We start from the raw sequence: 15958 nt of genomic DNA on the forward strand, positions 1-15958 counted from the left end.
GTTTGTTTTTTCTATGGCTGTGATGTTGGTGGAGAAAGGGGAAAATTAAGCATAGCCATCTCTGAACATTTCACTAACCTATGACACAACGACTTCCAATGCATAAAATCCTAGAGAAAATGAAGTTCTCGATTAAGGCATTCACATCAACATAATAACTCTACTAGATTGAACATGTTTCATCTTGTTTACAACTAAGCAAAAATTTATTTACATCTAACACATACTTATATAAGATAAATTTGTCCATTTAAATTTGTTCCTCCTAACCTTGCCTCCTGCCTAACGTTCAAGGTGAGAACATTTTTAATTAACCTAGTCTATTGGTACTCCATTTGTGGTAAGGAAACCCAACTATATAAATATTTATCCTATTTGTTTCATGAAAGATACAATCTTTATGTAACTTTTATTCAATTTTCAGATCCATATATCAACTGGGTAGCTTGTCCTAATATCTTAATGAGGGAATGCCTTAGAAGATCAAGAGATAGCTCCATTAACAAGTGTACTAAAATAAAAAAAATCAGAAATTAAGAAAATATGGGAAGACTCTTTCAGATAATAATTTATATAAAAGAAGACAATTAAATTGATTACACTATCATGGACTTGAGTTAAAGAGACATATATTGTAATACAAAAAAAATGTTCAAATTTTGTCACACCATCGAGGAATTAAGTTATATCTTTTTTCTTGTTGTGATCAATTGCAACTTTTATTTCGGCATATCCTAAGAGTTTTGCAAGAATATATAGAATTTTTGAAACTTGAATCATATAATGTAAACTATCCGTCCGACCCATTATTTATTTACTTTTGTCTAGATTAGTTGACATAAACTAATTAGACATCTTGTTTCTGTAGGATTTCATTCCAATACATACATTTTTAGTTTAGCAACTTAAGATCCAATATACAAAAGCCAAAAACTTATAATGAATAACAAATATATGTTCAGGACAAGGATTATAATGAATAATAAATGTATGTTCAGGACAAGGATTGAAATTTCATTCCATATCGGAGTTTTGAGATTCGCTCGGTACGATATGGTACTGTATACCGAGAGGTACATTTGATATGTATATATATATATATGTATATATATATATATGTATTTATATATATATGTATATATATATATATATGTATATATATATATATATATACATATATATATACATATACATATATATATATAACATAAAAAGGGGTGATTGCCTCGTCACCCTTTTTGGTGCGGGGGGAGGGTTTCTTCTCCCACGCGGGCAAAAAAACAAGCGACGTCCCTTTGTTTTACTTATAAATTAACATACGACTTCTAAATTTTTTGGAAAATCAGTTCACTTAGTATACCAATAAAATGCATTGAAGTAATTCTTGAAATAATTGAACTCTTCAAAACAATTTGCAATATTTCATTAACAAATTCAGAAGGCTTAACAGAGAGAGAGAGAGATGGGGGACCAATTCACTAATTCAAATGAAGGTAAAGTGTGTGTTTAAGCTAAGCTTCTAGTTCGAATGATACATTGCCCCAAGATGTAAACGTTCAGAATCTTACGAGTTCTTCCTGCATTCTTTCATTTTGGTAGTTCATTTTTGACAAACAATATCTAGCATATCAGCTTGGATATATAAATTTGTCCACTTTTGGGAAAAAAAAGTACACTGGTTGTTCATTCATGTACAAATTCTCTCAAATTTTTATCCAAAGTGGGAGGCTTCAAGTCAAACACTAACAAGCACCTAGTAGATGGATCTTTTCTGAATGGCTCCACGTCAAGCACGAAATATTCAAACCATTTGAAACACGAGGGAAACAAAAAAAATCTGACCAGTATGAATAACTATTATTCTGGATAACAATGGTGAGCTAAGCATATGTGCATTAATAAAAAAACTACTAGATGATCTCATTGGTAATTTGTCAGACATTCATTCTCTTGTTCTTCGATACATAATTTCACAACATAAAACTGATTTCTAGTTTTACAATTCAAACACCAATAACCACTAATCAAGAGAAAAAGAAGGTTGTATATACCAGGGTCTGCCGTACTGAGCCGTACCGCCCGGTACGGGCGGTACGTACCAGTCCGACAGGTTGTCGGTACGCGGACCGACTGTTACCGGTCCGAGTGTACTGTAGCAGTGTAGCAATGTAGTAGTGCACTGTAGCAGTGTACTGCTCGGTATACCGTACCGTACCGGTACCGAGCCCAGGTCGAAATACCGGTACGGTACGGTATTGCGAACCTTGGTATATACACCATCCCCTTCTTGCAAAGGATGCACGCACCATTGGCCATGAGCTTCTTGTTTGTCTTGATCAGGCTCTGGAGTTTCCTGAGGATCATCAATCTCCACTGCATTAGCCTTGTCCATAAGGCCAATGATAGTTTACAAGATGTACATGACGATGGCAAGAGGCACAGAGGTAGAGGTGTTGGAAGGGATGGTAACTTTGGTGATGGAGACTTCAAATCCTTACCCAATATTCATTTTGTTTCTCCATTACATCCAACAAGATCATCAATATATTATTAAAAAAATGATGACTTAAATAATTCAATCGGAATTATCATGTCAAATTCAAACTTGGTACCACATGTGATATCACTGGAATCACAATAAATAATCACAACCGTTGCTGCTACCTTAATCTCAGTAAACAAATAGGGAAGTTGGAAACAAGAAATACCAACTCAAAGGTCGGTGTTATACTTACAAAAGGAAATTTTCAGATATAGTGCTTGGATGCTGAAACTTGTGGTAAATGACCACAACAGCAGAATTGAAAAAATACTGAAATAGTAGCCATGTCATTAATTGGTGAACATTTATATGAAACATAACAAGCTTGTCTATCAAGCTCATGAACATTGCTACTACTCTTCTACAGCTACAACTGATTCAGCAAGATAAATCCCATAGACTGAAACAATCACAAATCAGAACCTTCAGATTCAATGAAGATCCTGTTAATCGGAAGGACCCGAACTACTCCACTATCACCATAATGAAGCATTTGTGAACTATTGATCTAGTAAGCTAACTTCCCAAATTTTGAACCTGCATTATATCCCATTTGGCACCATTTTTCTAGCCCTATCTTAGGATCAGAAGTGTATCTATGTTGCAGAAGACCTAGTCTATTCATGGAAAGACATGTAAATTTGATATTTTTATTCATTTCACAGGGAAAAACATAATAAACAGAATTACAATGCCTCACCTTTATCAAGCTCATAGATTTATTTGTTTGGTATCTCTTTACTATTATGAAATATACTGTGGTTTACAGTTCTCTTAGGTTGAAATAACTGCTTTCTACAGAAATTATGACGCATCTTACTAAAATCAGAAATGCATTGAAGTAATTCTTGGAATAATTGAACTCTTTAAACAAGTTTGCAATATTTCATTAAAAAATTCTGAAGGCTTAACAAAGACAGAGAGGGGGGACCAATTCACTAATTCAAATGAAGGTAAAGTATGTGTTTAAGCTGAGCTTCTGGTTCGAATGATACATTGCCCAAAGATGTAAACGTTCAATGTCTTGCGAGTTCTTCCTGCATTCTTTCATTTTGTTAGTTCATTTTTTACAAACAATGTTTAGCATATCATCTTGCATGTTTAAATTTGTCCACTTTTGGGAAAAAAAAGTACACTGTTTGTTCTTTCATGTAACCCAAAATAACTAAAATTGAAAAGCTCTTGCTTTTAACTAAAAGTCTTAGTCACTAAAATTGGTTGCCATGTTGGCAAACTACGTAGTTGTCTTGCAGTAAAATTCCACATGTTACCAGAAATAAAGTTAATGCCCATAAAAATGAACCAGAACTACTCTTGTAAACAAATTGAAATAAACAAAATACACACCAAAAAATAATATTTTCAATCTCAGTCCGATATCGGTTTCAATAATATATCAGAGTAGTATGGTACTGGTATATAAGATAGTATACCAACATGTTCCGCCTGGTATACAAACAAGTTGTTAGTCATTTTTTATCATTAACAAATTTGAATGAAAGAGAAAGAGATACTATAATCCAGAGTCCAAACAATAGATTATAGACATCATCAAACATCATTAAGGTCTTTATTTAGAATGTGATATTTTAGACTAGAAAGAAAACTTGGTAGATCTTTTCAAATTTCAACTATGCTTCTCTTCCGCTAAAATTTGAGCTCTAATACTGCTTTATATTTATAAAATGACCTTTTCAACTATGCATCTCCCTTCCTTTAAAATGTAATCTCTAACAATGCCTTATATTTATTAAATGATAACTGTATTTTTTATAATTAATTCTTAATGAAGACACACAAAATGGCAACAATTAACATATTTTAGCCAATTAACAAGTATTCCTAATCACCATATTCTACCTTTTGTAAACTTTATTTCAATTACATCTATTTTTAAAAAAATCAAAATGTTCATTCCTTAAAAGCTAAGTAATGCATTACATCAAAACTAAGGAGACATGTTATCATTGATGCAATAGGTGTGTGAGGACAAGGAAATTAGTAGAGATCCTTGATCGAGTGAACTATGTTTGTCCGAGTTAATGAAGTTCAGGTAGAGGCCCAGTAGGCACTCGTCATGTCCCTTATTAGATAACTATGTTTTGGATCGAATAGGTGTAGTCTACAGGAATGCCCTTGAAGATTTTGATTGTGTGATAAACTATTATGGACTTTCAAGATTTGAGGAAAATATATTCTTAGACTAAGACAACTTTTGTGAAATTTTAATTTTCATAAATTTGTAAACATTTCTCTAACATCTTAATCAACATAAGTAGATTTTTAATTTTCCATGTTTTATTGTGTTAAATCTTATTTAAACATTTTTCAGACTGCTTTCAATTAAATCATATTTTCCTAATTATTTTAAATATTTTATATGTTTTGTTTGTGTTATATGTTTTTGTCAACTTCTTCTTAATTGTTATCAATATTTCTTTCTAAAATTATCTATTATTTTTTCTCATGACAAAGGAAATTTAGTTATACTCTCAATTTGGTGGCAAATTTCATTACGCAGAACAAAATAATTTGGAATTTTACCTCTATTATGTTTAAAAGTCATAAAAATTAATTTATGTACTCCAAATTATTTTCCTCAATATTTTTTTCATGTTTCGATTTTAGATAGCCATAATTAAAGTAACCAAGGTATATTGACAATAACGATTGATGTTATTGATATTCTGCCTGAGTTGGAATGATATATTGACATTAAGGATTGACGTTCTAACAGAGTCAATTTGACAACATCAATCCGATCATTTGTTAGCATTAATTAATATATTGTACATTCCTAAAGATTTCAACTAACAATTTTTGTATTTTTGTGTTATATCACATCATATTGCGTTAGAATTAGTACCAATATTCAATTCATTCATGGAAGTTAGAAAGTACATGAAAAGCAAAAACAACTACATACAAACATAGCATACAAATCCAAGAGGGACGAGCATACGGGTCAACGATTAAGTTTTGATACCATATTACATGAAAAAATAAAAGAAGAAAAACAACATAAAGAATTACAGGGCATGACAATTTGCTTTATAAACAATAGAAGATGTTCATCAAAACTAAGTAGCTAGCTTCCTATTTAGTGATAAAAAAGAATATGATATGAGCCAAAAGTGTCATGATTCAGTTATGCATCTACTTTTATACCCAAATCTAGTGATTCTACAAAGCCTAACCTATGGAGACTAAAAATAAAAGTTTCAAATTATCATATCAAAACGTAACTGATTGAGTGTACCTTCAAAATGTATGGATAAGTACATGTGTTTTAACCTGATTAAGAAGCATCTTTTATTGAGATATCAGTTGAATGCTGCACAAATATGTTCCAATTAACAACTAGCTTTGTACGATACCTTTATAATTTGCTTTGCTAGTTATTTCAATTTGAGTGAGATTTTATTTACACTTAATATTTCACATTGTACATTTACCATCGTAGAATTACAAATTAATTATTTTAGAAGTAATAACATGATAAGCAAAAAGGGCCGTAAAAATTACACAAGGATGTTCTTTGAGTATCGAGTTGAGTAAAGTCAATTTAGCTAAAGCATAGCAAACAATATAAAATGCCACATTCTAAAACCTTATTAACTATAGTAATAATTGCATCATAAATGCATAAGAACTTCTTGCTAACAACACATCATAAAAATTTATAGTTCCAATGTTAAGGGCACAAAATTGCAGACTTGACTTCAGCAACATTTCAAGAGCTCATGTAAATCTCTCAATTTGGATAAGTGAACAAAAACAAAAACTTCGGATCAGTGAGCATAACTAAAATCTTGATCACAAGCACTACAAAATGCTATTGGAAGTTGAATCTAGACAACATAAGAGCTAATAATCAAAGAAAAAACATTCTACCAAGTGACACTATCCCATAATTCCATATCCACATATTGCAATCGCCATCATATGAGAAATGACCAAGCTGAAACCATCAGCAATTGAGTCCCAAATTTCATTAAGACAAACACACCAACATTAACACCTAAAGGTCGAGGAGAGGTCATAAATCATTGGAATTTGTCTGTATTAGCATCTACTTGATAGCAAATTTTGAAAATAAAAGAGAAACAACCCATATTAAGTGAGTGCCATCTGGTTACTAATCCTTATCAAGCTATGACAAATAACAATCACCAAGAGAGAACTCTAAGATCACAAGAAAGGTAGCTTTGCATTTAATATTCCATTTAAAATCATAAAAATATTTAAAGATGGACATTTGTCTTCATGATTTCTTACTTCTTGAGATTCTCTTCAATTTTTTTTTAAAAAATTCTGACCTAGTTCCTAGCTCAGAGCAACATTAACATAAACAAAAAAACTGATAGCACCAACACTTGAGAGTAAATAAATCTAAATCACCATTGTTGAAATTGTATGACACTCAATGGTTATAACCAATCATACAACATTTTAGAAAATGATAGTAGCTACCCATGATATCTTCACTTCTTGTTGTTGTTGGTACAATGAACAATCTGAATCTTGAACGAGGCAAATACACAGAGATGCACAAATTACTAAATATGGCATGTCACGTAAAACTAGATAACTAACATCAATAAAATATTTCCTATATAAGATTAGAGAATGGACTACATAACAGCAGAAAAAAAATATCTCAAATAGATTTATTTTCTGAATTTCTATATTCATGACCAAGGTCTGCAATACCGAATTGTACCGCCCGGTACGGGCGGTACATACCGGTACGCAGACCGCCCGCTACCGGGCGGTACATTCAAAAAAATCTCGTATCGAACGATACGATGTAATATTGAGCGGTAACGGTCAATTTCGATCGTTACCACACTATAGCAGTGCTACAGTGCTCCAACGGTCAATTTGACCGTTGGAGCCCTTTCTCATTCTATTTAAGTCATTCTTCTCCCCTATTTCATTATACTCTTTTAAACTCTCTCTCAAACTTTTTTTTCTCTCCTAAACTTTACAAAACAACGATTTATGAATTCAATCGAGGCTAATTTGGGAAGATTAAAAGGAAGAGCTTTTTAATCAAGAGGTATATATTCGATTTCTTTAATTAGAGAGTAATTAAGATCTTTAAGATTATGATTAGTGTGTTTCATGCATATTAAATATTGAATAATATTTATGATAGTAAAATAAGTTTAATTAAGTTTTATTAAAGTTATTTAATGCTGTGATTAGTCATTTTAATGATGATTTAATCGAAATTTATTCGATTTTATATCAATTCAATATCTTTAATACCTATTAGGATATTTGTCATGTTTATAGTGTTGAAAGAGACGCAATTAGTGAAAAATTAACTATGTTAATCGTATAATTAGTGTAGATAAATGATGATTTTATCATAATTTAAATCATATTGAATTAAAATTACATATTTGAATCATATTGATCCCATTGACCTCCAATTCTACAACGAAGATTCAGAGCCAATGTTAGATTGGGTGGAGACCCGTCGTTCGTTTTGGTGGTAAAATCAACAATCAGGTATATCTACATATGTAATTATTTAATTAATTTGAATTTTAGAGTTTATATTGTAATAAAATAGTCTAACAATTCAAATGATTTTTCTGTAGATATTTCAATCTATAACGGACTGAAATACGAACCTCGAACAAAACTACCTCAAAGCCCGAAAAAGATATGTGACACTATTCTTACCTAATTTACATTGATTTTGCTAAACTTATACTATTACTATATTTATTTATAACTTGAAAACCCTATCCTAACTTTTTTTTTATTTTCAGGTATTTTCGGAGGGTTTAACGGACTGAAATTAGGTGTACCGCTCGGTGCACCTGGGGGTACCGGTCGGTACACCATACCGTACCGTACCGAGCCCAGGTCGAAACACCGGTACGGTACGATATTGCGAACCTTGTTCATGACAACCAAAGCAATAATATACTCCTAAATTCTAGACATCTAAAAATGCATACTTAGAGCAATGAGGAAACTATTTGCTGCCTCATGTTCAAATGTGGGAAAAAAAATAATTTTGAAAAGTGGAGCCAACAACTGAAAGTCCGACAGCTAATCGTGCGAAGTCTTTAAGTGACTCATCAACAGCGAAGGTATTATGTTCAGTACCTTTACATGCAAATCCAACAAGGTAGGAAAACCTATATTATTAATATGATAAATTGTCAGTTTTTAAATGATAAAACGATTAGTTAAATATCAGCAGCTACAGAATATATAGTCAGAATAGTGCAAAGTGGAAAACACATAAATAAAGGAGAAAAAACAAAGTCTAAAGGAATCAAAATGTGTCTAAAAATATTATCAATGAATGATCTATAATAAAGAGAAGTATCTAAAATGCAATTCCAGAATATGATAGGTCTTTTTTTTGCTTTCTTACGGAACAGAGACACTAATAGAAGCCACAATTCTTTGTTAGTAATGAGTAATGACAACTAATTTGTTCGAAAGATTATGGAATGCTATTATTGATGAATAATATAACAAAAGGAGAAAAAACAAAGTCTAAAGGAATCGAAACATGTCTAAAAATATTATTGATGAATAATCTGTAATAGAAGAGCAATATCTTGAATGCAATCCAGAATTTGATAAGATCTCTTTTTTTCTTTCTTACATAACAGAAAGACTAATAGAAGTCACAATTCTTTGTTAGTAATTATAACTAATTTGATAAAAAGATTACAGAATGTTAAGAGGCAGGCCAGAAGTTAGACAAGAAAGAGAATTAATTAGTGCAGTAGACTTTTCAATGATAAAATTTGAGAAACCACCATAGATACTTTCTAGTAAAGGAGTAACCAAAATATTCAACAAAGAAAGGATACTTGAACCTGATTCTCAAATTCCAGTAAAAGAAACATCAATGCTCTAAGTCTCTTTGTCCCTGAATGATAAAAAAAAGCAATGTGCCTTGATCATAACATGAATGAAAGGTAAGCCTCAACATATGACTGAAGCATCACAAATGTCAATCTATGAGAAAATTGTTGGAGGTGAAATATCTTTAAGCATGAAACAATTTGCAAACAACTTAATCTATAATCAGTGACATTAGGCAAAATCTCATTGTATGAAGCTGAAAATATTGACGGTTATGAATAATAGTAGACATTTGTTATAATATTGACAATTATGGAAAGACCCTTACTGTAAATTTATGGAGGAAAAGGGGAAAAAGAGGAAAAAATATGATGGAACTTAAAAATGGTGTCTATATTCCTTCTTAAAATCCATATGCAGGCTCAACAAAAAAATAACAGATGACTTCTAAGTTTTTTGCAAAACCAGTTCACTTAGTATATCACTAAAATGCATTGAAGTAATTCTTGGAATAATTGAACTCTTCAAAACAATTTGAAATATTTCATTAAGAAGTTCAGAAAGCACAGAAAAAGAGGGGAGGACCAATTCATTAATTCAAATGAAGGAAAAGTGTGTGTTTAAGTTGAGCTTCTAGTTCGAATGATACATTGTCCAAAGATGTAACATTCAGTCTTGCGAGTTCTTCCGGCTTTCTTTCATTTTGTTAGTTCATTTATGACAAACAATGTCTAGCATATCAGCTTGGAGATTTTATATAAAGTCGTCCACTTTTGGAAAAAAAAAAAGTAAACTAGTTGTTCATTCATGTTACAAATTCTCTCAAATTTATATTCAAAGTGTGAGGCTTCAAGTCAAACACTAACAAGCACCTAGTAGAAGGATCTTTTATGGATGGCTCCACATCAGGTACGAAATATTCAGACCATTTGAAACAGAGGGGAGAATAACAAAATTTGACCAGTATGAATAATTATTATTCTGGATAATAAGGGTGAGCTAACCATATGCGCATCAATAAAAAAATGCATAATTTCACAACATAAAACTGATTTCTAGTTTTATAATTCAAACACCAACAACCATTAATCAAGAGAAAAAGAAGGTTGTATATGCACCTTCCCCGTGTTGCAAAGGGTGCACGCACCGTTGGCCATGAGCTTCACTGCAGCTTCTTGTTTGTCTCGATCAAGCTCTGGAGCTTTCTGAGGATCATCAATCTCCACCGCATTAGCCTTGTCCATAAGGCCAATGATAGTTTACAAGATATATATGATGATGGCAAGGGGCACAGAGGTAGAGGTGTTGGAAGGGATGGTAACTTTGGTGATGGAAACTTCAAATGCTTACCCAATATTCAATTTGTCTCTCCATTACAACCAACAAGATCATGAATAGATTATTAAAAAAAATGATGACTTAAATAAATCAATCGGAATTATCGTGTCAAATTCAAACTTGGTACCACATGTGATATTACTGGAATCGCAATAAATAATCACAACCGCTACTGCTACCTTAATCTCAATAAACAAATAGGGAAGTTGGAAACAAGAAATACCAACTCAAAGGTCGGTGTTATACTTACAAAGGTAAATTTCAGATATAGTGCTTGGATGCTGAAACTTATGGTAAATGACCACAATAGCATAATTGAAAAAATACTGAAATAGTAGCCATGTCATTAATTGGTGAACATTTATATGAAACATAGCAAGCTTGTCTATCAAGCTCATGAACATTGCTACCACTCTGCTACAACTACAGCTGATTCAGCAAGATAAATCCAAATCGAAACCTTTAATGAAGATCTTGTTAATCGGAAGGACCCGAACTACTCCACTATCACTATAATGAAGCATTTATGAACTGTTGGTCTAGTAAGCTAACTTCCAAACTTTAGAACTGCATTATATCCCATTTGACACCATTTTTCAAGCCCTATCTTAGGATCAGAAGTGTAACTATGGTGCAGAAGACATAATCTATTCATGGAAAGACATATAAATTTGATATTTTTGTTTATTTCACAGGGAAAAACATAATAAACAGAATTACAATGCCTCACCTTTATCAAGCTCATAGATTTATTTGTTTGGTATCTCTTTACTATTATGGTATATACTGTGGTTTGGAGTTCTCTTAGGTTAAATAACTGCTTTCTACAGAAATTATGACACATCTTACTAAAAACAAAAAATTTTAGGCTTGGATTTCACTCTTGAACTTATCTTTATTTTCGAAAAATTTCAAATTGAAAATTATTCATTTCATGAACAGTTTTTTAAACAATATCTGAGTGGTTGATCAACAGTCTTTTGATTGCCAAACACAATTCTAGTTTTGCAACTCCACAATTTTCTAAATTATTTCACCCTCTAAACAAAATCCTGAGATGCTTTAGTATCTTTGTGTATGCAAATAAACATAAAAAAAACACTATTTCAAGTGAAATGAAGTACTCCGTAGTGAAATAATATCTACACCAAATAAAAGTTTTCACGGGTTCTAGAATGGTCCTAAAAGAACATAAAAAATCTGAAGGCTAATGGATATTTTAGGGAACCTTTAGTCACCCAAAAAATAAAGACATAAGAAGTTACATCTTAGATCAAAATTATGCATAGATCTCTTAGTTGTTGAATATGATTATAGTTGTGCAACACCATAAGTTTCCATATTTTCACCCTCTAAGCAAATCCAAAGATGCTTTAATATCTTTGTATCTGTGAATAAAGATTTAGCAAAGACACCATAGCAAGATTTTAAATTCATCATGTGAAAGTACTTTGATCTGGCAATAGAGCTACACAGTTCAATCTTCAAAGTTTCTTAATGGTCCTAAAAGAATATAAAATTCTGAAGTTCAACTTATATCATAGGAAACCTATAGTTAGAAAAGAAAAAAGAAGCATAGGGTCATAAGCAATTACCTCTTATAATGCATAGATCTCACGATTGTCAAACACACTTCTAGATATGCAATGTGATGTCTTCATGTGATAACTAGGCCATATTGAATGTTATAAGAAATCTCAACTCAAAAAAAAATGGAAAAGGAAATCTGAAGTTTGTTATACGGTTCAATCTTCAAAGTTTGTTTTGGCAATGTGATATCTTCATGTGATACTTAAGGCCATATTACAAGTGCTTTGTTCTGGCACTAGAGCTACACAGTTCAATCTTCAAAGTTTCTTTATAGTCCTAAAAGAATATAAAATTCTTAAGTTTAACTTATATCATAGGAAACTTATAATCGGAAAGAAAAAATAGAAACATAAGGCCATAGGCAATTACCTCTTATAATGCATAGATCTCTCGATTGTCAAACACTCTTCTAGGTGTGCAATGTGATGTCTTCATGTGATATCAAGGCCATATTGAATATCATAAGAAATCTGAACTCAAAAAAGAAAAAAAACAATAAGCATCTATCAGTTTGATCTAATTATGCATGATTAGCATACACAACAAAATATATAGTCTGCACAAAAATTCTCAAACAAAAATGAGACAAAGATAGTAACTTACAAAAAAGAAACACAAGAGAAGCAAATTAAAATCACTTTAAACCACATAATTAGATTATAACAATTGGGCAAAAATTATAGACCACATGTTTCATCAATTGGGCAATAATCATATCGATAACTATGAAATGATAAACAATAAATAGGAAACAAAAATCCGACTCGTAGCTGCAATGATAGTCATGTTGTAAATAAGCCTACTAAAATGCTGTAAAAGGCTGTAAGGTTTCTAACTTACCTTAGGCGGTTGCGCTCATATTTGAAGATCTCGAATCCATGCACTTGTATGAAAATGTACTGCCTCTTTGACACCACGAAACTTCCCATCGCAATGTTACCAACAACAGATCTTCATGCCAAGCACTAGAGAAGTCTTCCATTTGGAATCTTAATCATTTCCACCTATCCACCTTTTCATCTTATGATGACATTAAATTGGGCAAAAGGCAGTTCAGGTTTTGTTATTTTGGGAGTCTCAAAGATATTCCAAAACTTGACTGTCTCATCTGCTGCTGCAGAAGCTACTACACCTCCCAGTGGACTCCCAGCCAAGGAATGAACCCGGGATGAATGACCGGAAACCTCAGCCACTCTCGTCATGGATGGGTAATTCCACAAGGTGAGTTGATTGTTCGGCGAACCATGGGAGGTCAGTAATTCAGATTTGTTTTTGTCCCATAGCAATGCACAAACTTCAGAGCCAGCATCAATCGAGTTCAAGCAAGCACCGTTAACGGTGTTCCAAAACTTAACGCAATGATCATTGCAACCTCCACCAGAAGCCAGCAGGTTGCTCCGAGTTGGGCACCAGTCAACGGCCTTCACAATGGAAGTGTGGCTGCTGATCCTGTGAAGCCATTGACGTTGACGTGGATGGTCACGTGAGACAGGCATGCAGGCATCCCATATGTGCACTAGTTTGTCCTGCCCTCCACTCGCCAAATACCGCCCTGACAACACGGACCATTTAAGACTACAAACTCCACGCCGATGCCCATTATAGAAACAGATGAACAGGTCATCCTTTCTAAAGTCATAATCAACAACAGTGCCATCAAATCTTCCGACTGTCAAGATTGAATTACTTCTCCACGCAAGTGACGACACAGGGGCCTGGTTCTCATCTTCCATCCCATCCACGACATGTCCTGTTGCTAGATCAATCAGGGATAAATCTGAATTGCCAAATGCGACAGCAAGAACTGCACAGTCTGGCGACCAGCGGATGCAAGTGATAGGTCCTCTGTCTTCTACGGGTTGTAGAAGCTTAGTCGACTCGTTTGCAGCGTCCCAGAGATACACTGCGTCCTCAAGGCCAATCGCCAACACATTATTGCTTCCCCAGTCGAGGAGATTCAAAACATTATCATCCAACAAGCCGTGGATTACCAAAACCCTCTCTGGTTCTTTAGGGATTCGCCTCTGCTGCTTCTTCTGCGGCCGAATGGGCTCGTCAAACTCGGGCAGCTTGCTGGCCGACGCTTCAGGTGCAGTCTTGAAAGCGAGGATACGAGACCTGTTCTTCAAAATGCACTCGTCAAGAAGCTTTTGGTACGCCACGCTCGATGGGGATTCCCTCGAACCATCACGCTGCGGTCTCGAAGGCCCGGTTAGGGCAAAGCGTGCGTAGTCCATGTCCATCGCCGACCGGAACGGGATGAAGCGGTCGTACTCCACACGCCTAGAACGCGAAGAAGACATATTTTCCAATCGAAACCAGAACGAGACTGGCTAGGTGACGAAAAACGATCGAGAAAACCAGAAAGATCGATCTTCCCACAAGAAAGTCGACAACCAAGAATCGATTAAAAGAACCCCAAGACCAACAAAAATTCTGAACCCTAATCAAAATTTCGACGGATGAAGAACCAAGCGAAACGAAACAAGAGAAAAAAGAAAGGAATGAGATCACCGCAATAAAAATCGAAGGGAAGGACCCTCGCAGCTGTGCCCGTTCGTGTTCGTCGGAGAGCAGTTCCGACCTTCGCAGAACGACGAGATCGCCGAGAGCCGAGAGCCGAGAGTCGAGAGTCGAGAGCCGAGAGTCGAGAGGAGGAGAGCGCGCGAGGGGAGAGAAGTTGTTGTGATTGCAACAGAGTGGGCCCTCGGGTTATATAGATGCCACCAGCCCAAGCGTTACATTCTAAAATCGTTCCGTTATATTTACCCAATCTACGTAGCGGGTAGTTTGACATCACACCGTTATATACAGCTATCATCTACGTTAAATTTCGTGTACCTTACTCTTTTAGAATTCGTATGTTAAAGAAACAAGACGTGGCTTTTTTTTTTGTACGAAGCAATGTTTTTAAACTACTAAAATTATTATTAATATAATGAGATTTGATATTCTTTTATTTGTCACTAAAAAAGAAAATTTTTAAATAATATCTATAAACTGATAATATTTTTATTAATACACTAGGTTTTGAGTCTCAAATTATAATATATCTTATTTTTTAATTTTAAATTTAGTACAATATTCATTCACATAAATTATGCATCTAATTAATCCAACAAAGATCAAACAGTGAACAATTAGACAAAACTAGAAGTAAATGCTGACCATTCTCAATTTAGATGATAAATAGTTAAATGCTTGAATTATTAAGAAAACATGACAATTAATCATTTTTTAATTATATTAATTTATTATTATTATTCTAACCAAAATTCATTGAAATTTCATCTTAAATTGTTGGAGCAAAACAATGATATACAAATTTTGATGAAGAAACAAATAAGATATTAAAATAATAAAAATAAAAAGATAAAATTTAGAAAGAACTTAAAGACATGTAATCAATGTCTTAATATGAAAAACTCATCCTTACATATCGGATTGATCGAGATTCTAATCTCAATATTTAATCCATCTTATCTTTGCGAACATAAATAAATATTATCATAGAGTTAGTTAACTAGCCTCTCTTAGCATATCAAGTAGCAAAATAATAATAATAATAATATTTTTAAAAAATAAAGAGGAGAAATTGTATTGAAATATGAATTAATAAACTATAGCCATTTACAATTCTAT

The 15958-nt window shown here is 33.2% G+C and overlaps 1 protein-coding gene across 1 annotated transcript; it reads right to left on the reverse strand.

The window, feature by feature from the left end:
• Nucleotides 1–12302: 12302 nt before the first annotated feature.
• LOC135599156 (cell division cycle 20.2, cofactor of APC complex-like) lies at nt 12303–14981 on the reverse strand. The gene is made up of 2 exons (XM_065093950.1): nt 13157–14981; nt 12303–12786 (listed from the first exon to the last, which is right to left on the reverse strand). Exon 1 carries the CDS (start codon nt 14617–14619, stop codon nt 13333–13335), a length of 1287 nt encoding a protein of 428 aa, XP_064950022.1. The 5' UTR covers nt 14620–14981; the 3' UTR covers nt 12303–12786; nt 13157–13332.
• Between the last annotated feature and the right edge of the window lie 977 nt (nt 14982–15958).

The sequence above is a fragment of the Musa acuminata genome, chromosome BXJ2-1 (genome assembly GCF_036884655.1).
Source record: "Musa acuminata AAA Group cultivar baxijiao chromosome BXJ2-1, Cavendish_Baxijiao_AAA, whole genome shotgun sequence".
In the NCBI taxonomy this organism is placed as follows: Eukaryota; Viridiplantae; Streptophyta; class Magnoliopsida; order Zingiberales; family Musaceae; genus Musa; species Musa acuminata.